Here is a 22,609-nt window from a genome sequence, read left to right on the forward strand (position 1 = left end):
ACAGCGGGGAGCCTGCTTGAGATACTCTTTCCTCTCTCTCTGCCCCTCACTTGCTCAATCTCCCTCTCTCCCTCTCTCTCTCTCTCTCTCTCTCTCTCTCTCTCTCTCTCAAAATAAATAAATAAACATAAAAAAATGATTCAGGAGGTCTGGACTTAGGACCAAAACTTAACATTTTAACAAGTGCCCTAAGCATTCTGATATAGGAGGTCCAGGCCTACACTTGAGGAAACAGTGAGATAATTATAAGAAATAGTAATACCTTTGCAATAGAACGCTTATTCTTAAGAATATATTTCATTTTTTGAATTGATGTTGGTAATTTCCTATTTGGCTCCCATTCAGCATTTACAGGGCAACTAATATTTGCAGAGAAATGTACTACCTGCTCCTTTCCTGGTATATTTGGACTGGGTGGAGGGGATGGTGAGAGGAGAAGGGTGTGATGATCACAACAGAGAGACATTTCTCAACTTCCTAGAGAAATGACTTGTGAAACAGATTAACCTAAACAAGTACATTACCCAACAACAGTTACCATAATTTGCTAAACTTTTTAGGGCACCAAGGTACCAGAAATGTCATGGCCATACTGGCAGGAAGGGTCAGTTCTGTAAACCAAACTGCCTACCTTCTCCACTTAGTGAAATGACCACAGGCAAGTAATGTCACCCTTCTGCAACTCAGTTTCTTCATCCGTAAAATGAGTATTGTAATACCCACCTCATCGAGCTGATATAAGGATTAAAATGAAATACTATCTAATCGATGCAGAGGGCTCCAAGAATGTAAATCCTATAGTGAAGTTTCATTCATTTGTCAGTCAAAGCCACAAAACCATTGTGAGAACACTGAGAAATGTTTACAGAGGCTGATTTGTAATTTGATTGGTAGGTGAAAAGAGTGAAATTTAAACTTTATTTCAAACAGTTCAAGTGAATGATTGTGACCACAGTGGTCGTCGGTTTTTGTGTCTTAGGGTTCTCTAACCCGAGGCTGCTTCTTCAGGAGTTGGTGCTGCTGATGTCACGCTCGGTCCCAAAGTCCCGCTCCAAATCCCCGGTCTAGTGGGGGATGCGGAGGCACGAGGTCCCAGGCAGGTGCCCCTCGGGAGCAGGACCAGAGGTGCCAGGGAGCTGGACCCGGGCCCAGCCCCGAAGGTGCTGGCGCTGGCAGGGGACCCGGGCCGGCCGCTCAGCTGGGAGGATGCCGGCGGGCGCGGGGAGCGTGCGCGGCCACGTGACAGCCGCTATAAGAGCGCTCCGGGCGGACGCTCAGCTCCCGCCGCGCCTCCTCGCTGGCCGCGCTCCCTCCCGGCGCCCGGCTTCTCCCAGCCACCAACCTGCGGCTGCGGCGGCCGCCCGCCCCTACCCGGCAGCACCATGACAGGTAACGCGCCTCGCCGCCCACCGCCCCCCGGACCTCCGACTCCCAGTCCCGCGCCGTCTGCCCGCCCCTCAGCCTCGGGGGAGTTGCCGGCAGGACTAGGACCGCCGCAAAGTTGCAGGCTGGCTGCAGCCGGGCGTGCCGCTTCCTGCGTCAGCCGCTGCCCGGCCGCCCCTGGCGCTGGAGCTGCCGCCTGGAGCCCGGGGCGCCGTCATGGGGGGCAGCCTGGCGGGCCCTGGGCCCTCTGCCGAAGCCCCCGCTCCTGCTTCCGTCTCCGTGCCCTTCCTCTTGCTCTCGCCGTGAAGGGCGGACGGGCGGAGCAGCTGCGGCGGGGCTGGGTGGGGGTGGGGAGCCGGCTCCTGGGGGCGCCAGTCCCGAGCCCCGGAGCGCTGCGCGATCGTGGGCTGCCGCCCCCGCCTCCCACAAGCAAGAACACCTAGAAGGGCCGGCCGCGAGACGGGGACGCCTGCGGCCCCGGCCTGGCACCTCCGCCCGGGCCCTGGCCCGGGCGCTGGCCGCCACGCTGAGACTATTTTTAGGCCTTTGGGGCTGGGTTGCGGAAAGCCAGAGCCAGGGGAGTGCCCTGGGGGAGCGGGCCCCGTGCGGTGGGCGTGCGCCGGCCCACTTGTTGCAGGGGTCGACTCGACTCTGCCCCGAGAAAATGAAGCTCCAAGATAACCGGTCCTTCTAATGTTGACGAGGCTAATCGCGTGGTTGTTACAGCAATTGAACTGCTAAAAGATTGCAGATGTACCCAGAGTTCGGCTATATTCTACCCAACTGTCATTGGTCTTTTCTGTTCATTTGTAATGTTTGCTGGGTGTTCCAGCTTATGTTTTTAAGCATTTGTCCTGTACTTCGTTTTGGATATCATACATATCCTTGCTTCTTTAAATCCTGTTTACCTTATTAAACTCTTATCCAGGTTCCCCTGGAATCAGGACTGCCTTTCAGTTAAAACATTAGTCATTATCCCACCTCCGTCCCCTCCGTCCCTCCATATTAAATACTCTTGGACCGACTGCCTGAAATGTTGCCATCTTACGATGGTTTTAAGGAACAAGTAAAGGCAGACATTGATGGGGATGTCAAGTGACAGGTGTCATTGTTCTGAACTTTCCTACAATGTGACTAGGCAGGAAGCCCATGGCCCTTGAGGTGTTGGGGGACACCAGTTTTCTACAATTTAATAGTGAGCCTGTTTGGGAAGAGAGTCCAACAGGGTATGAAGATGCCCTCTGGTTAGAGGCTGGCTCATGTGCTAGCCCCTTTGATAACCTACAGCTTTCTCCCACTTCTCCATGGAATTTGCTCTGCCTCTAGCCTCCACATTGGAAAATGGGCAAGGGGAGAATGAGAAAGCACATGACTTCGTGATGAAATGTCCCAACTCCTTGGTTGGACAGAGTGTCCCAGGTGACCCCTGCCAAATGTATCCTATACATTTGGATGCCTACCAACTTGCCAAAATCCCCTTAGAGATAGAGTGTGCCCCAGAATCCTCCCAGGGAAGAACTGGAGAAATCCTAAAGGCTGGGCTGGTGGTCTTGGGAGGGAGGGGCTTGTTCAGTAGGAAGAAGAATCTGTGTATTTGCCTTCCCTTCTGGCAACTGAGTGATTATGGAGTGTGTGTGTTGGGGGAGGGGGTCCCAGGATGCAGGGTAAGGGTGCTGCTTGCTTCTCCAAGGAAAAGGAAGCAGGTTTATTTGTAATTACGAAGTGGTCCCTAAATCCAATTAACAGTGATTGGCCACTGTTCAGATAGAAGCACCAAGGAGGGAAGGCCTGTGGAGGTGATTTTTGAGCAGACTCAAAGTGACTGTTGAGATGTGGTGGGTGGTGTGGGAGCCTTTGCTCCAGGTTGAGGAAATAGTCTGTAAAGCCCGAGGCTTGGCAGAAGCCTAAGCATCAGAATGAAGAATATAGCCTCTGCTTTCAGGTGCCCTCAGTTGAGGTCATTAGTTGATTTGTGCTTGGCTGAAAATACTTGTAGGAGAAACAGAAAATGTACTTCTTGATTTCTTCATTACCACCTGTTAATTGCCTGAGGTTCACCTGGTGTTAAGCTACCATTTAGTCTGAGAATTTTGCATGTTCGAACTCTAAATTGGATTTAATTTTTATAACTTGGCCTGTGTTTCTGCCAAAGAATGGTCTTGAGTTAGTCTTAAAGTGATCATTTAGGTTCTTCCCCCACTCCCAAAGAGGCTGCTCCTTCATTAACAAAGGAAATTGATCTCAGAGGAGCTAATTTTTCCCAAGTTAGTGGTTGAAAAGACTCCTGGGGTAGGATATTATAATGAGTGTGGTTTTTTTTTTTCTCTTTGTATTAAGATCAGGCCTTTGTGACACTGACCACAAACGATGCCTATGCCAAAGGAGCCTTGGTCTTGGGCTCCTCTCTGAAACAGCACAGGACAACCAGGAAGCTGGTCGTGCTTGCCACACCGCAGGTCTCGGACTCCATGAGGTGAGGACCTCCCTGCCTAGCTGTTGGTGGGGCTCCCACATCCTTACCCCACTTCTGGTGTCAGTGGGTATTGAGGCCGTTCCCATTCCAAGGGTTGAGCCGTAGGTGGAGAAGGATCAGAGTTGCTGAGTGAAGGATTCCTGGATCTGAAACCTCTTCCTAGCTCTTGGGAGATATTCCAGCTGATCTTCCTTCTGGGAGGTGCTATTCTGACCCATGCTTTAACTGGTTCCAGCTGGGAGAAGGCCTCTCCAGTAAGCAAGTTTTCTAGGATGACCTGAGTGAAAGTTTTAGTTCAGGCATTCCTTTTATGTGGTCACACTTCACTTACATTCCTTTCCCCAAATGTAGCAGGGCTACTTTGTTTCCTGTTCCCAACTAGGGAAACCTCTAGGTGACTGAAAGTAAGGAGCATTTTTCTCCATTGTCAGTTGACATTTGTAACCTAAAGACCTTCATTTACCATTTAATAGACGAGAATATTTGCCAAAGGGCTCTCTGAACTAAGGATTATGCTAAGTGAGCCTCCTGGGGGTGGGGATTGGGGGACACACACTGCTTGTGATTGGGTTAGTTCACTTTGATTTGTTGGTATTAAATTTTGAAGTATTTGAATGAACTGCCTAGATCCTAATACTACAAAAATATCTGGGCACACTTACAGCTCTGTATGGTGTTTAGTTTTTCTATTTGTCTTAGAAATTGAACATGCACTTCTTACAACTTCTTACAAGATGTGTAAGCACATGCCAGGGATCTCTGAAAAGGCATTACACACACACACACACACACACACACACACACACACACACACACCACTTATGTATATATAAATAATCTCAATACTAACCTTGTTTCTAAAGGGTAATTTAGGAAAATGCCAAAAAGACTGTTTCCTAATGTGTATGTCCTAATTTGCAGTCTATTTAGTGAGGATGTGTGTAAGAAGACAGATGGAGTCTTAGATCCCCCTTTGCTGTGGAAAATAGCTCCACTGACCATTTATTTTGAAAAAGATCAAGTTTACTGTGTGAATTAGAACATATTTTTCTACAGCTTGGGGACAGATAATTCAACACCAGTTTTGTTCTGCATGTTTCATATTGTTATAAACTTTGATCTTTTTATCATATGTGTTCCCTTGTGCTGAGCCTAGTGTTTTACGGAAGTATACCCCCACTTAACCCACCTCAACATTGCTTTCTAAAATAAATCTTGAGTTAATTTTGGGGACGGAGGAGTGTTGTACATCACAAACCACAGTGAGTCTCTCACCATGCCAGAAGTGCTAAGCATATAAGTGTGGGTTATATTCAGTGCTAAAGCTTGGCAACTGAATAACTGAGTCCCTTAACTTCTTTTGGGACACACAGTTCTGTCATCTGCTTTAGCGAAAATGGGTAGTTGTAGGCTTCACTGCAGGTATTCTGTGCATTTAGCATCATTTATAAAAACATGCAGTAGCCAGCAAGCATCCATTCTAATGAAGTATCATTGTTAAATAAATACATAGTCTGTTGTAAAGATGTGCTCTTTCCAAATGGGAGTCCCATTTTGACAGGCTGTTGCTACAATTTGCCTGGCATTCAGTGGTATAATAAAAATTAGGAAACTTCTGTAATAAAGTTTAAGACCAGTGTTTCAGCCTCACCAAAGCAATTTTTATTAGTGATGTTAACTACATATGCAAGTTAATAGTTTGGCCTGAAGTAAATTAAGACCTATTTAAGATAGTATATCAAAGTAACAGATGGCTTTAGTAATTGACTGATAGACTAATAAGGCTGTAATAATGGATTACTTGTTACTTGTCTGAAAAGACACTAAGCGCGCTGTTTTCTGGATTTTATCTTGACAGAAAAGTTTTAGAGACCATCTTCGATGAAGTCCTCACAGTAGATGTCTTAGACAGTGGCGATTCTGCTCATCTAACCTTAATGAGGAGGCCTGAATTGGGTGTCACGTTAACTAAACTCCACTGTTGGTCACTTACACAGTATTCAAAATGTGTGTTCATGGATGCAGATACTCTGGTGAGTGTGAGTCTGATGACTGAAAAGATGTATATAGTAACTGAGACCAGTTAGGCATTTGCGGAATGCTCTTAAGACTCGACTGTAAAGTTCAGATAAAGCCACTCATTAAAAGCATCAGGTGATGAAGGAGAGTTGGCCCAGGCTGCCTTACAGCTGTCATCCGAATGGTTAAGATCAGCAGCAGATTGCATCTTTTGTGTTGGATAACTTAGGGAGAACTTAAGAGTATGCTGGGGCAGAACATATCTGTAATGCTTCCTCTCCCATCTCCCTTTTGAATTAGGTCCTAGCAAATATTGATGATCTTTTTGAGAGAGAAGAGTTGTCGGCGGCACCAGACCCAGGGTGGCCTGACTGCTTCAATTCTGGAGTCTTTGTTTATCAGCCCTCAGTTGAAACCTACAATCAGCTGTTGCACCTTGCTTCCGAGCAGGGCAGTTTCGATGGTATGTGTCTGTTATCTTTATATTTGAGCTGTTAGTAACTTCTAGGAGCTGCTCTTCTCTGGGATCTAATTGCTTTGATTTCTTAGGCCTGGAAGACAGCAACGCATGAGATGTAGTAAACACTTTCATTTGTTTTTGTTGGAAATACTGTTGTGTGTTCGCATACATGCCTCTTTCTTCTATTAAGTATATGGGATTAACCTAAACGAGGAGAGGCAGTTTTACACACCTGCTTTTAACTGGCTTTCTTGCATCTAAGTTAGAGTATGATAAACGAACCATGGTTATTTAAGAATTCAAAAGACTATTCTTAAATCAAAAGCTTTAACAACTATCTTGAAACCCGGGAAAGCTTAATTGGAAGAGCTAACAGGAAGACCAAGCATTGTCTTCGTGGAAATTGGAGGAATAAGCCTGATAATTTGGCTCTCATTCTCTTGGGAAACATTACAAAAAAGAAGATAGAAACTTTACATGATTAACCTTTGTCTCCAAGTTCTCATTCTCTATAAGGCTGCACGTCAGAGTGGTGTTTGCAAGGCCAAAGAATTGAACATTGGCAAAGTCAGCATCTGTTTTCCATAATGTATAAGTGTATCTGTAGTTACACGTGTATATATAGGAAGGTCCTGGCTATTTGTGGATTTAAGGCCCCACATCCTTTTGAGAAATTTAATCGAATGAATTAGATCTGTTTCCATTTCAGGCCAGTCTCTGAAATAATCTGGTTTTTTGTTTTTGTTTTTAACAACAACAAACCATCCCAAGACAAAAGCAGGTCTAACAGTAATGTTGATGGATCTTCTGAATAAAGAGGAAAGCCAGTTGTATCAAAGATGAAGGGTATGCTCCAAGACGAAGCCTTCTCAGCAGTGACTTACTGTCAGATACTTGACATCGTGGCAAAGAGCCCTGAGCCCTGAAGCAGAGCCTTGGCTCCAGGGGATTCTTTCTCCCCTGTCTCCTCTCCAAGAGCAGATCTGAGATTTGCAGGGAGTAGATCTTTTGAAACTAGCCGAAACAGCTTTCTTTATTTGACCTTGGGTTTAGCCCTCAATATAGATAGGAAGGTTCATTTCCATTAACTAGTTACAGAGTTAAAAGTCAAAATCTCCAGTTTGCTTGTTTTAAACTAAAAGATTAAAAGTTTGTCAGATTGCTGAAGTTAAAACATTTAAAGGTATACAAAGAACTGAAATTGGGTTGCTGTTTGTTGTTGCTACTCACAGAAAATGGTCACTTGAGGATTTGGGATATGCAGCTTTTGAAATGTCATTGAAAATAAAGTTTAAGTCTCGATCTTGAGTCATGATTTGGCTAGTTTATGCTCTATACCAGGAGCTCTCCACGTGGGGTTGCTTTGGCTTCCCAAGGGACATTTGGAAACGTCTGGAGATCTGTTGGGTTGTGACAGCTGGGAAGAGGGTGCTTCTGGCATCTAGCAGGTAGAGGCTAGGGCTGCTGCTCAGCATCCCACAACACACAGGGCAGACCCATGACAAAGCATTATCAGACCCCAAATGTCAGTAGTGCCAAGGCTGAGAAACTTTGTGCTAGGCCAAGACACTGCATGCTCTAGAACCATGAGCAGGAATACGTGAACTGTAATGAATGGCAGCATCTGAAAAGTGCAGTCTTCTGTTAAGCACCCTAAGTAAAAAATAACATGTTGGGGCGCCTGGGTGGCGCAGTCGGTTAAGCGTCCGACTTCAGCCAGGTCACGATCTCGCGGTCCGTGAGTTCGAGCCCCGCGTCGGGCTCTGGGCTGATGGCTCGGAGCCTGGGGCCTGTTTCCGATTCTGTGTCTCCCTCTCTCTCTGCCCCTCCCCCGTTCATGCTCTGTCTCTCTGTCCCAAAAATAAATAAACATTGAAAAAAAAAAATTAAAAAAAAAAAAAAAAAAAGAAAAAAAAAATAACATGTTGAACGTTCACTGTGGTCAGGGCCAAATGCAACATCTTTTCTGATGGACTTTTTTTAGCTCCATATAAGAAATGAAAAGTGTATTAGTATTTGAGTTCAAAACACACGTTCCCTATTTGTGCTGCTATTACTAAAACCTTTGCCATAAAAGGAAGAAGGTGAGCGTGCTTTCAGAGGAAGTCCACTGTTAACCTTCCTGGCAAAATACAGCTTTCTTCACCTCCTCTGCTCAGATTTGAAGGAAGTAGGGAAATATGCCAGAAAATTAGTGTAAATTCTCCGCTCCAGTAAACACACTGCATTCTCAAGTAGATGGAGCAGCCTGAAATCCCAATGATTGTAATAGCGTAAAGAGAATCCATTCAATTTCTAATCCAGAAGAGTACTACTAGATTTTGTTGAGAGCTGAGAATTTGGGTACCAAACCTGGTACCTGTACCAGGTTACAGTTTTAGCATATAAAACTAATTGATTAACTTGTAGAAACCAATCTGGATCATCTACCTTGTTTGAGATACAGGAGGTACTAGAGGAGTTGAATTCTTTGTTAAGAAGCCAGAATGTGTGAAAAGTGCTCAACTAGAAAGCACTTTCTGCTTTTTCAGCCAGAATCTGAGACCACTGAGAGATTCCCTGTGTGCCTGGTAGCATATTTTAGTCTTCAGCAAGGTTTCCAGGAGCTGGTCTTTCTCTAAGGTGTTCCATTTCCTGGCTTGTTGGTGGTGAAGGATAGAGTTTTCTCTGTTAATAGAAATGCTTAACCAAAGGAGTTGAAAATTCAGTTATGCAGATGGAAACTGACAGTTATTCTCAATATGTTTAAATTCAACAGAAGACTAGCAGCTCTTAAATGAAAGGTAGTTTTCATGTTGTGTTAAGCTTTACTTCCCAAAGAAAGCTCACAACATACTGTGGAAGCCTGTTCCACTCTGGAGAAGTTTACCGTCCTATTGAATTAATACCTGTATGACATAAAGACTTACTAGACTCACACGTAACATTTCTTTGTGAGCTACATCTCTTTCTCATGACGGTGGTAACCTTGCTTTGCTTCAGATTTTCAGTGCTTTGCCCTATTTTGTTTAGATGTTCTGTCCTAGGCACTGAGATAGGAACGTTTTCAGATGTTTCCTTTCACATTGTCTAATCTCCATAAGTATTCACCATCCACCTTCATCCCCTATTTTTACTCCACAGGGGGCTTAGGACCCAGCATCTTTAGACTGGTACTAAAGAAAACCCATTTGTAGGTGATTGTATCTTAGTCTGAATATCTTGCAAGTCCTGCTTAATCCCTTGCATACATTCAGCAAAAACTATGGGGCCTGGTGTCAACTGACAAGCCACACAGGCTGCTGATGGCTGAGTGTTGGCAGCTGCTTTCCCAGCCCTTCTAATGCAGAGGAATGTGACTGTCATACTTCTAATCACCAGCCCTCTAATTACTACCTCCCCCGCCCCTGCCCCAGGGCCTCTGGCCAAGAGAATAACCCTAAAATGGCAATCACACTAGACACTTTGACTTTTCTTTCCAAATATAAGAGTATTAGAATTTACGAGTGACTTGCACACCTCGCTCATGACTGATGTCTGATTTTCCGTAATGAAGCGTCTAAGTTCTATACCTTTGTATTTGCAGACTGTCTTGGCACTTACGTCATAGCTGACGTTACATGTTTCCTGAAAGTTGAACAATGGCTGTTGTGAAATATATATGCACTAACATTTTTGAGAGCGTGACATGATCAGGTTAATTCAGCAATGAGAGGAAGAGAGCGATTATATTAGATACTAAGCGACAGTTTTGTCTCTACATACTCAAGTACGACGAAGATGATGCTCTTGGCTCTTGAAACCAATCTGAATGCAAGTTGAGGCTTATTTTCTTTTCTGTTACTCTAAAGCCGCCTAAATTAAGGGTACTTGTACGGTTGAAGAGTTTAGTGTTTGATAATTACTGTCTGTTAAGTTTTATCTGTATGTGTTAGTTTCAAAAACCTAAGTCAAAAAGAGGAATTCATATTTTCCAACTTGGAATGTTCTTTTTAAAAAAATTTGGAGATTATGTTACTGTAACTTAAACACCCAAAACTTGTTATTGGAATAATGAAATTTTGGTCTATGGTTGAATTTTCAGAAAGAATGGGAGACAATAAATTGGAAGTAGAATATTAGCTATGATTTTACTTTAAGTAGAATCCAAGATCTTCTGTGAGATCCTTCTACCTACATGTTCCATATCCTGAGTGGTCATTGAGACCCTTAAACTAGAAGACCTTTTTTCTCTGCTTAGAGATGTAGTAAACCAAGAGAGTATGAAAAGTTGTTAAAATAATTTATAACAAAAGATTTAGTGTTAAATTCTTATAAATTGTAAAATTGACCTCCTATTAATCTTTGAAGTTACCTAGGCTTCAGATTGGACCTGCCCAAAAAAGGAATCAAGGTGAGAGGTATTTCCGGATAGCACTTGTCTTGTTCAACCCAAATGAGCTCAGAAATTCAAGTGTGCCTCACTTGGTTTGCTGACTTGATGGGTTCTACCTTGACAGCTGCCTGGAGGCTTGCACCAGCTGCCCAAACACTAGGCTGCTTGTGGCCCTTAGGGTATTTCATCAATTGCTTTGAAAATTACTCTGTTCTCTTGCATTTATATCATTTAATTGATCGAGTAATAAGTGTCTTGAATTCAAGTGAAAAAAGCAAAAGTCATGACATGTAATATCAAGACAAATGAGCACCCATGTTTTTTTCTCAAGAGCTATTTTTATCTCATTGTACCCTTGAGTATTTCTTTTAAGTTAGCCATCTGTCTCTAGCCTTGTAACCAGCAGAGATCATAAACCCCGTGAGAAACTGAGGAGGAGGAAAGGACTAATGGTCCATATTAGTATGTACAGGCTCTTCTACTGGTCGTATTCCTTTTTTTACTTATTTCTCAACAGTCCTGTGAGGGTACTCATTCACCCACTCACTCATTAATGTATTCATTTAACAGGTAATTATTGAGGGCCTGCTGTATGACTAGTATTAGGAACTTCCTATAATGATTCAGGACAGCAGCTTGCCCAGTGTTCCTTAGCTGCTGGCAGAGCCAGGTCTGAACCAGACAGTGTTCCTTGACTCTGTAGCTGGGGTGTGTGTGTACGTGTGCTTCCTTCTCTCCCCACTAGTCCATACTGCAGCATTCACAAAAATGTACCCTGGTAATGATACAGGATGGAGGAGAATGTCTATTACACAGCCCTTATTACAGATTAATTACTTAAAATTCCTTCCTCTGAGTGGTGCACAGCTGATACATTCTGCATTGTACAGATAAACAAATGGAAGCTCAAGTCTACCACAAGTAGACTACAGTTACTGCTTACTAGTCTGTAGTCTACAGCTTACTGCTCTTCTCTAGTGAACCACAGTATCTAGAAGTACTCTGTCTTTTTAAATCAGCTGCACAGTTGATGGTCTTGCATTGGTTTGTGAGTCTGGAAGAATTCTTGGAAGTGTTACTTGCTACATGTCAGTAGTCCATTCAGCATTTACATAATTTACTAATCTGGGCAAGATGCTGAATTTAATGGACAGCAGTAGACTGGTAAATAATTGACTTTTATCCTTGCCTCTATAAAGCTTATAGGAGAACTTACAGGAATTTAATAACTAATTACATAACTCACATAATCATGTAGTTGTGATTCTGATAAATTCAGAATGCTAAGCAAATCTACACTAGGAAGACCTGCCTTAAATTGAGAAAGTAAAATTTAAGCTAAGAATAAACGCTTCCTTGCATTTTTATATTTTTTAACATCTTGATTAAGAATCTTTCTTTAAAAGAAGTAAACAAAAAAAAGCTATAATGAAGTGGTAAAAATCAATTTTTCTTGACTTAAATGGGTTGAGGCCAGTGAGATGCAGTGATAAACCCAAATTTCAAGTGCCTGGATTTCCATGAACTACCTGGGGTTAATCCTCTCATCTTTGGTAAACCTCATGGAAATATCCCCAAGATCTGGGCCATTCATAAGCTATAATCCTTGGCATGTTTGTGGTAGGCAGAAATGATATTAGTATATTGTAGAAGTCAGTATTAACAAGTGAGTCACATTTTCATTTCAGCACTTGCCTATATTTCTTATAATATTAAGTATATTTTACTTTATTTGCTTAGTATCTGCTCCTGTGCTCCTTTATTAGATTGAGAACCATTTGAGAGCTGAAACTTCTCCTACTAAGCATCCTACCCATAATGCCTATACCTAATTTATATAACTTCAGATGTTTTCTATAGAAACGACACTGAGCATTGCATTCTCTGGTAAGAGTTTAAGAAAAGGGGGAAGTCATTCCCTGGGGTACCTGGGTGGCTCAGTCGGTTGAGCATCCAACTTTGGCTCAAGTCATGATCTCAAGGTTCATGAGTTTGAGCCCCACATCTGGGTCTCTGCTGTCAGCGTGGAGCCAACTTCAGATCCTCTTTCCCCCTTTCTGTACCTACCCCACTCGTGCTCACTCTGTCCCTCTCAAAGATAAATGAGGGGCGTCTGGGTGGCTCAGTCAGTTGAGTGCCCGACTTCAGCTCAGGTCATGATCTCATGGTTCATGGGTTCGAGCCCCGCATCAGGCTCTGTGTTGACAGCTCGGAGCCTGGAGCCTGTTTCAGATTCTGTGTCTCCCCCTCTCTCTGCCTCTCCCCCACTCATGCTCTCTCTTTCTCTCTCTCTGTAAAAATAAACGTTAAAAAAATTTTTAAATTGAAAATGTTAATTTTTTTTAACGAGTCATTCTCTGAAAGATTCTAAACCAGTGCTTCATGTATTCTAATATGCAAAGAAGTCACCTGGGAACTGAAATGTGGATTCTGATTCTGTAGGTCTGGGTTGGGGCTTAACATTCTGCATTTATCAAGCTCTCAGATGATGCTCCTGGTGCAGAGACCTGGACCGCTTTGAGGAGGATGATTCTAGGGGGAACATTCCTGTGGCTGAGCTACTAGCCTTCATGTTTAAACCAGAATTGACCCACCCTCCCTATTACCCACAGTAGGCAAGACAACTGCCAACAAACTATGGAAGAGCACAAAAACAAATGCACAAATTTGAAAGACAGCACTCCACTCTATTTCTGTCTTATAAAATACTAGACTGAGTTACTGATAAATGCTGTGATGTGTCTATGGTTACCAGGTTCATGACCCTGGTCAAAAGACCTGGAAAATACCAAGTGGTTATAAGGTTATTACTATACTTGGGTAGCCAGGTGGAAGGATGATGTAGAATCTGATCTTTGCTTTTGTTTGCAAAACAGGTGCCATGTGTCCCTTGTTCTTTTTCCTTTCTAGCTCTCACCTGTGTTGCCACGCCCTGGCCTGGTGGATCACAGCTGTTAATCATGTTTGTCGGTTCATAGATGATTGAGATTAAAAGTATCTTAACCTGTCAGAATAAATAATGTTGCCTCGGGAAGTCTGACTAAAATGTACTGGACTAAAAAGTCCTGGGGGTTTTGTAGTGAAAATTTAGCTGTCTTCCTCGCATCTCTTGTATGTTTTGTAGCACAGATGTGCTTAGATTTGCATTCTGCTTTGAGTTGTGCTCTTAGGGACTTCTAAAAAGAAGCTATTGATAACATTAAACATAGATTTTTCTGATGAAGTTAAAACATCTATTTGCCTGACCTTGAAATATGGAATTAGGCATTTGGAAAAAGAGGTTTGGAATGCTAAACTTAAAAATCATATGAGAAGCTACAGCCTTCCAGGCAGAGTTCAATTCTGTTTTTAATCCACAATTTTTGGCTAAAAGTTGACCCTGTGTAGTTAACAGAATGAAGTTGGTGGCCGTGGAAGTTCCAAGGTCCTTGCTGCATGTTTAAAGATTTGATGATTGGAATGGGTTCCACTGACTCACAAGTTGTCTCTGCCTGTTTCATCTCTCTCGTTGCCTGTCCCCCACAGGGCATCTCTGCCCTGCTGTGGCACATGGTTGAGGGACTGATGATGTTTGTAGGGTACCTGAGGGTAAACAGAAACAGCCTTTTGTAGCCAGAGGCAGCCGGCCAGGGGCTCTGAGGGATCAACAGCTCTGATTCCTCTTTACCAGGATCATCCTGTCCGATTGGGAAGTTCTGCTTTACAACTACTATTTTGACCTTCATGGAATTAGATTTCTTCATTGTGCTGCGTGTACTCAGTAGTCCTTTTCAGTAGAATTGCTTAATTTCAAAAAGGTCTTATAATGTGGCACTAAGAAAAACTAGTAGAAAATATGTAGCATGATCCCCAATTTTACAAACTTCAGAAACAAGTGAAACTACATATGTTGTGTGGGCATACATATGTGGTAAAACCAAGGATATCAAGATAATTAGAAACAAAACTCAGGGGCACCTGGGTGGCTTAGTCAGTTGAGTGTCCAACTTTGGCTCAGGTCATGATCTCCCGGTTCATGAGTTCAAGTCCCGCATTGGGCTCTGTGCTGACAGCTCAGAGCCTGGAGCCTGCTTCAGATTCTGTTGTCTTCCTCTCTCTGCTCCTCCCCCACTCACACTGTCTCTCTGTCAAAAATAAGTAATAAAATAAACATTTAAAAAATCAAAAAAAAACCTCATGATTAATAGTTACTTCTGGGGGAGGGGTAGTGGGATTGGATTAGGGAGCACACACAGAATTTAAACAGCATTGGTAATGTACAAGTTTTTAAATTGAGCATACAATTTTCTTTATAAACTATACATATAATTTTCTCTTGATAGCTTCATACTTCATAATGAAAATAAGTGAACACGTAAAGAATATTTAGAAAAAGGTTTAGCACAATTCACATTCTTGCCCTTCATTATACTATTTTAAAGTTATAAAATTACAAAAGTAATAAAACTATACTAAGTAAAAGTCATGGGGAGAGCATATGTGTAATACCAATCACCTTATATACTATTACTGTTTATTTTTTCCAATACGAGTGTTTATCGTCTTAGTTATAATGATGTGTGTCACTGTAAATCATTATATTGCATGGTGGACTGATCATCTTTATAGCTGTTAGTTTTAATGGCTGAATAATATTCCCATGAGTGGTTAATATCCTAATGTACTAACCATTCTGCTATAATGGGATATTCAGGTTCTTTCAACTTTTCTGCTATTAAAGAACATCAAGTATATTCATTATATTAAGTAACTTACATGTGTGTAAGGCATTCTGCTAAGTGCTAGAATTATAGTACTAAGCAAAAGGAGCCATAGTCTTTGTGGTTTTAGAGTCTGATGACTAACAGTTCTTGATTGTATTTTGCATTTTAAGCACATTAATCCTTAGACTTTCAAAAAAGCTTATTTTGAGAGAATTGTAGATACACATGCAGTTGTAAGAACAATACAGAAGGGCCCCATGTACCCTTCACCCAGTTTCCCCAATGGTAACATCTTATGTAATTCCACTGACATTGATAGGATCCATCACCTTTCAGATTTCGCCAGTTTTACATGTTTGTGTGTGTGTTTTCTATGCAATGTTATGTGTGTAGTTTGGTGTGACCACTAACACAGTTGAAGTAGAGCAGTTCCTTCACAGGGATCCTTTATTCTCCCCCCTTTATGGTCATGGCCATTTCTCTTCATCTCCCTGCTCCTTAACTGCCGGTAGCCACAGTTCTGTCTTTATAATTTTGTAATGTAAAGAATGTTCTATAAATGGCACAATGTAGTATGTAACTTTGCAGGACTGGATTTTTTTCATACAACATAATTCTCTTGAGATCCATCCAAGTTGCTGTGGGTTTCCGTACTTTTTTCCTTTATATTGTTGAGTAATGTTCCATTGTATGGAGGTATCACATTCATACACCTGTCAAAGGACATTTGGACTGTTTCCACTTTTGTGTTGTTATGAATAAAACTGTAAACATTTCCTCAAACTTTATTTTTGATTATTATATGTAAAAGTAAATTAGTAAACCTTTAGGTCTCTGTACCTCAACCACCACTGTCTATGCCCACAATTGGGGTGTCTCTTTGTAGAATCCCAAGTAAGCCTCTGATGAATGGGTTTAATATTTTGTGTCTCAATATGTTAAATTTTGATATGTCAATGCAGCTAAACTCTGCTCTTGTTCACATAACCAGTGAAGCACATCCTGATGCCATCTTTGTTGTCCTTTAGAACTTATGAGGGTAAAATCTTGATTTTCTGTTGAGCTGTTTGTCCCTTGAGGAATGGGGAGCTATCAGAGCCTCCTAATACAAAGAAGTTATTCCATAGACATTTGGTCCATAGAGTTGACTGAGGGTATTTAGAAAGGATGAGATATACAGAAGATGGATAAGGTACAGTTGGACTTCAAACCTAATGCTTGGTCTTCCTACTTTGTTCCAAATATTAAATATCCAGATTGTTTAAGTCTTTCAAAACCAGTGAAAACCAAATAATGACAGCCAGTTGAGCCTGCAGTATATTTAGGAAGGAAACTGGGTCTTGGGGCAAAGCAGACTAAGGAGGAAAGTAACTGCTCAGGTTACTAGCCTCATACTTCAAAAGAGCAGGATTCTCCCTGCCTGCCATCCCCCTTGCACGTGTGTACACACACACGCACCCATATACCCAAACTACTGTTTTGCTATATAGGAAGACTCTGGCTCTGTGCATGTTTTCTGAACTCTCATGAGCCTGAAACTGAAAGGACATGGGCTATGTGACAGAATATGTTTTGAGGTGGCTTAGTGACCTGTTTGGTTATTTATATGTTTATGATTTAGGTCAGGTGCTTAGCTGTTTAGATTTTTATTCTTGTTTTGAATGAATGGCCATGGTTGGCACTTTCCAAGGAAAACCTGAAGATCAGGAACCCCCAGTGGCTGATCATGTACTATGCTGTGTGGTTGTGGTCCCAGAAATGACTGGCCTGGACCTGTCCAGAGGCTTGGTCGGTGGTAGGAAAGTACACTAGGGTGATGTGTCCTTCTGGGTCTCTGTTGATGAGCCAGTGGTTGGGGGCTCTGGAAAACAATTCCATTATCCCAGTTTGCTCTCTTTGCTTTTTACTACCCTCCCCTTCCCCCATTGTTCTTAACATAAAGTCCAAAATCCGTAACTGAGGATAAGGTCTATAGTGTGAGCCCTGTGTGGTCTAGTCCATGCCTGCCTCTCTGAGACTCCCCCAGTGCTCTGTAACCCCTTCCCACATTCTGCAGTCCACTGACACAGGCCACCTTCGTGGTCTTCTTACCACAGCTTTGTGTTCCTGTCCACCTTGGATCTTTGGTACATCTGTTTGTTCGGCCTAAAACACCATCTGCCCTCCCCTTCTCCTCCTGTATTAGTCAAGTACTCCTGTACACCCCTTAGATCTTGGCTTCAATACAACTTCCTCATGGAAGCCTTCCCTGACCCCGTATATGGTCTTGAGCCACTCACACATGCCTCAGCACCCAGTACTTGGTTTTGCTGCCCTTCTCCCCATTTGTGATACTGTTTATGGACTCTTAATATGCTGGTACTAGTGTATATTTCCTCCTCCTGCCCTGCCCATCATGAAGATCATGACCGTTTCTTTGTTCACTGTTGAGTCTTCAGTACCTGGTACAGTGACTGGCACATAGCAGCTCCTCAGCAAATGTTGAATTAGTGAATTAACTAAAAAAAACTGGTGACCTTGGTAGGTTTAACATGGAGTTTCTTATTTTAACAGTGGAATTCGTACCTGTTCTTAAAGATCCAGTTATACATTTATATAAAATTGACCTCTCTTTGAAGTATATAACTAATTCTTTTTTTTTTTTTTCTTTCAGGTGGGGACCAGGGTTTACTGAACACATTTTTTAGTGGCTGGGCAACAACAGATATCAGAAAACATCTGCCATTTATTTATAATCTAAGCAGCATTTCTATATACTCCTACCTCCCAGCATTTAAAGCGTAAGTGCAAATGGTTTAACTGTTACTGGAGATGGTCAGGGCAGGGGAGTGGGATTTAAGATTTTGGGGGTTCCTCATGATCATTCTGAGGGCAATAACCAGTGGGGACTTTGGGGGAAGTCTTTCTCTTAGGAGAAACATGGCTGTATCTGGAAAGGCCTTGATGTTATCAATTACTTTATGTTTGCGGTGACCCAGAGAACACTTAACTGCCTTATGGGAAAAGTTTCCCATTAAATAAACATTAAAAAAATAAATAAAAATTAAGGGGCCCCTAGGTGGCTCAGTTGGTTGAGCGTCTGACTTCAGCTCAGGTCATAATCTCACAGCTCATGAGTTCAAGCCCTGTGTCAGGCTCTGTGCTCACAGCTCAGAGCCTGGAGGCTGCTTTGGATTCTGTATCTGCCCCCCCACACCCTCACTCTCCGTCTCTCTGTCTCTCTCTCTCTCTCTCAAAAATAAACATTAAAAAAAAAGAATACGTACTTTGGGCACAAAAAAAATACGTACTTTGGGCACAAACCCAACTTCTGTTTCATATTGGCTGCTGAGCTTCAGCTCCCTCACCTCTAAAATGAGGGTGTTAATAGCTTTCTCCATGGTTATTATGGAGACCAAGCAAGTGCTGGCAACAGTGTGGTGTCATGGTCAAGAGCAGGGACTGTGGAGTCAAACCACCTCAGTTCACATTCTGGAGTAGCTTCTTCCTGATTGGTTAATAATTACTGAACTTGGGGGAGCCTGGGTGGCTCAGTCGGTTAAGCGTCCAGCTTTGGGTCAGGTCATGATCTCATGGTTTGTGAGTTCGAGCCCTGTGTCGGGCTGAGCCTGGAGCCTGCTTCGGATTCTGTGTCTCCCTCTCCCTGCCCCTCCCTTGCTCACACTCTGTATCTCTCTCTCTCTCTCAAAAATAAATAAACATTAAAAAAATTAAAAATTACTGAACTTGTAGTTCACTGGAAGTTAGACTAGTTACTGAACTTGTCTGCCTGTGGGTCCTCCAAAGCTAATTGTGATCACTAAGGGAGGTAGTTTTATGAAGTGGTTAGAAGAGGACCTGACCTACCTTTAGCACTCAGTAAACGTCAGGTTAGTAGTCCTTTTTGTTTGAGAGGTGGTCTAGCAGAGTAATTTCTGAAGCCAGAAAAGCAGGGTGTGTGTTGTCACTCTGCTGTTTACCTACTATATGGCTTAGGCTCTGTGCCTCCATTTACCCATATGCAAAATGAGAAGGAAAAGAATACCTATCTTCTGGACTTATGAGGATGAAGTGAGTTCATACATACACAAAGCGCTCAGTGAACATCTTGTTTTTGGCAGCATTACTTATTTGGCACTCCCCCTGGTGTGGTTCTGATTTAGCAATTAATACAACTTAGTTGCAGTGCTTGTCTCATTGAGGGCCTTAGCCCTGTTCTTTAGCCTCTGACTCATTTGTGTTGAACGAAGAAGATGATTCAGGCTTCTTGAAAGGAGGCCAACCTGTCAGGTTGATCTGAGACACAGCCGTGAGCAGCAAAGCTCTTCATTGAGTTGGGCTCAGCTCTCCACTCTCTGTCCCACATGGGCATTCCTGAGTGAGCAGAAAACAAAGGGCTTTATTTCACTCCTCATGTTTCATTATCCAAAGTCCTCTCTTTAAGTCTCCCACCACAGTAATGAGCATGTCTGGCTTTTTGTGGCAGAAGTGTTTCCTTTTCTGTTCTTTTCTGGGAAAACTCTGTCAACATTCCCCCCAGATAAGAGTCTCGAGTATCTTGTGTTCTTTCCTCCCTAACTATTCTCTCGGTATATGTCTCCGACATATTATAGGTTCTTGATTGTCTTCCCTGTCTAGAATGAAACAGGCAAACTCTGAAACATACCAACTATAGTCTGAGTAAAGCAAGTAGAACAGGATTCATTACCAAGGGGTGGATTCAGAGAAGCATTTTTTAATTCCTCTTCTTCTTATTATTATTTTGTCTCTCAGTCCTTGGCCTTGTCAAGTACCAACCTGTCTTGCTTGGAAATGTGGGCCTGATTCTTTTAATTCATATTGCCTCATAACTCGCCCTGCTACTTTCAACCGTGCTCCTGCATACCATGATAGCTTGACCCCCTAGAACTGAATTTGTTATAATAGGGCAGTCGCTTAATGTAATTGACTAGATTCAGCTGAGCAAGCAAAAAAAATGAGAGGGTGAAGGAGCAAGAATAATTAGTAGTGTGAGCGATTCCACCCACCATCCCACTTAATTCTGCACAGTGAGCATGTGTCTTGCGATGAATATGTTGGGGAGGCATGAATCTGAAATTCCTTCCAGTTGGTCTCAGTTCCCAAATAGTCAACCTAATGTTTAAAGGTTCGTGTTTTTTGTGTAATGTGGCCCCTGATGCCTAGCAACTGTCTCCCCTATGGTTCATTTGGACTCCATTTGATTTTCTCCTTATTACCAAAATTGAACACACTGTACCTTTCAGTGATAGCCTTGTTTGCACAGATGCTGCTTGCGTTTGTTTTGTTTTGACAAAGAAGAACAAGAAGCAGGTAGAGTGAACTTAAGTTTTTTGTGGGAAGAGGGACTCACTTGCTAGAACCATGGCCCCTCTCTCAGAAACCCAGTTGTTTTTATATCCTCTGAATGAATTTCCCAGAAAAACGGTTTGAGATCTAAATGACCAAAATGGTTAGGATGGTTTCTTCTTCCTGGCTCAACAAATTAATGCTAATTTTGGAAATCTCCCTGGTTTATTTCCATAACCGTAGAGTATATGAACCACTGGGGAAGTTGGGAGCAACTCTGTCCATTGCGCGTCAGCTGGCCTGTGGCCTGATAGGAGCCACTGCTGCCTCTGTACAGTCCGCCCTGGGGGGTGTCAGCTCCACATTTCTGTGATAAGACCTTCCGGGGCGATGCTTTGTCTCACCCCATTGCTGCCTATGTAGGAATGTTGAAACCAGATCAAAGAACTCATTTTTCCCTTCCCTCTGCCAAAAAATGCTTTTGTTTTTCTTACAGAGATCCATCTCCAAAGATGGATCCATCTCCAAAGATTTTTCATTCAGTTGGGAAGAGCTAAAAAAGACAGATAGTTTATATATAAATATGTATATGTGTGTATATATATATATGTGTGTGTGTAGTGTGTATATATGCATATATATACACACATATATTTGTATGTATAAATGTATGTATATATGTTTCATGTTAATGCAAAATTTGTGACCCAGATCTTTTTTTTTTTTTTAATTTTTTTTTTCAAGGTTTATTTATTTTTTGGGAATTTTTTTTTTTTTTTTAGCGTTTATTTTTGAGACAGAGAGAGACAAAGCATGAACGGGGGAGGGTCAGAGAGAGGGAGACACAGAATCTGAAACAGGCTCCAGGCTCTGAGCTGTCAGCACAGGGCCCGACGTGGGGCTCAAACTCACGGACCGCGAGATCATGACCTGGGCCGAAGTCGGCCACCTAACCGACTGAGCCACCCAGGCGCCCCGACCCAGATCTTTTAAACTGAAGTAGATGATGATGAACATTTGGGCTGCCAGGGATACTCCACAGATTGCCCTGTGGACCTCTGGGAGCTCAGCATGAATGTGAAGCTCCATTGCTGGGCTCAGAATAGTGTTGGGGGTCTCTGGGACAGAGCCTTCCTGTGGTGTGCTGTCACTAGGACAGCATATGGGTGGTGGCAGGCGGAGTGAGAAACCATGGAGTGGTTGAGAGCAAGTTGGGCTTTGCAGAAGAAGTGGGAATTTGTCTTACCAGCTCCAAGCGACAATGTGCCATGAGGTCACCAAGGCAGTATTTAGATGCCCCAGAATCTTAGAGCCTTGGAGATCTTAGAACACATGCTACACTTATAACAGTGAAGCCTTGTTATTATGTGAAGTTTTTGCTAAAGATGGCCTAATATGAATCATATTTGACATGAATTTGAGCCATGAAGGTAGCATTTCTTTTTTTTAGTGTTTATTTTAGGCGGAGAGAGAGAGCGCTTGCGCGAGTGAGCACACACACAAGCCGGGGGAAGGGCAGCGAGAGAGGGAGACACAATCTGAAGCAGGCTCCAGGCTCTGAGCTGTTAGTACAGAGCCCAGTGTGGGGCTCGAACCCACAAACGACAAGATCATAACCTAAGCTGAAGTTGGACGCTTAATCAACTGAGCCACCCAGGCACCCAAAGGTAGCATTTCTAATGCATTCCTCTACATACCATTTAGATAGAACAAAACATAAAGGAAACATTTAATGGTTCTACCACTTTGAATGAATGCTCAAATCTAGCTTCTGAAAAACAAATGAGTACTGTTTTCTATAATAGAAGACCCTCTTTAACACAACATAATTTGAGAGCTAAAATACTTGGTTTAGTAATTTTTAAGGTAATTTGCAATATACATATTGAGAAACAAGTTCATATACGCATTTCTTAATGAAATGATATTTC

The 22,609-nt window shown here is 42.6% G+C and overlaps 1 protein-coding gene across 1 annotated transcript in view; it reads left to right on the forward strand.

Annotated features, from left to right (window-relative positions):
- Nucleotides 1-1,274: 1,274 nt before the first annotated feature.
- The window catches only part of GYG1 (glycogenin 1), a 35,025-nt gene continuing 13,690 nt past the window's right edge, over nt 1,275-22,609 (forward strand). The window contains exons 1-5 of the mRNA XM_030329075.1: nt 1,275-1,389; nt 3,721-3,856; nt 5,715-5,889; nt 6,176-6,338; nt 18,046-18,172. Of these exons, the coding sequence (XP_030184935.1) occupies nt 1,383-1,389; nt 3,721-3,856; nt 5,715-5,889; nt 6,176-6,338; nt 18,046-18,172 (608 nt within the window). The 5' untranslated portion in view covers nt 1,275-1,382. The remainder of the gene's footprint in view (nt 1,390-3,720; nt 3,857-5,714; nt 5,890-6,175; nt 6,339-18,045; nt 18,173-22,609) is intronic.

Source organism: Lynx canadensis, chromosome C2 (genome assembly GCF_007474595.2).
Source record: "Lynx canadensis isolate LIC74 chromosome C2, mLynCan4.pri.v2, whole genome shotgun sequence".
NCBI lineage: Eukaryota > Metazoa > Chordata > Mammalia > Carnivora > Felidae > Lynx > Lynx canadensis.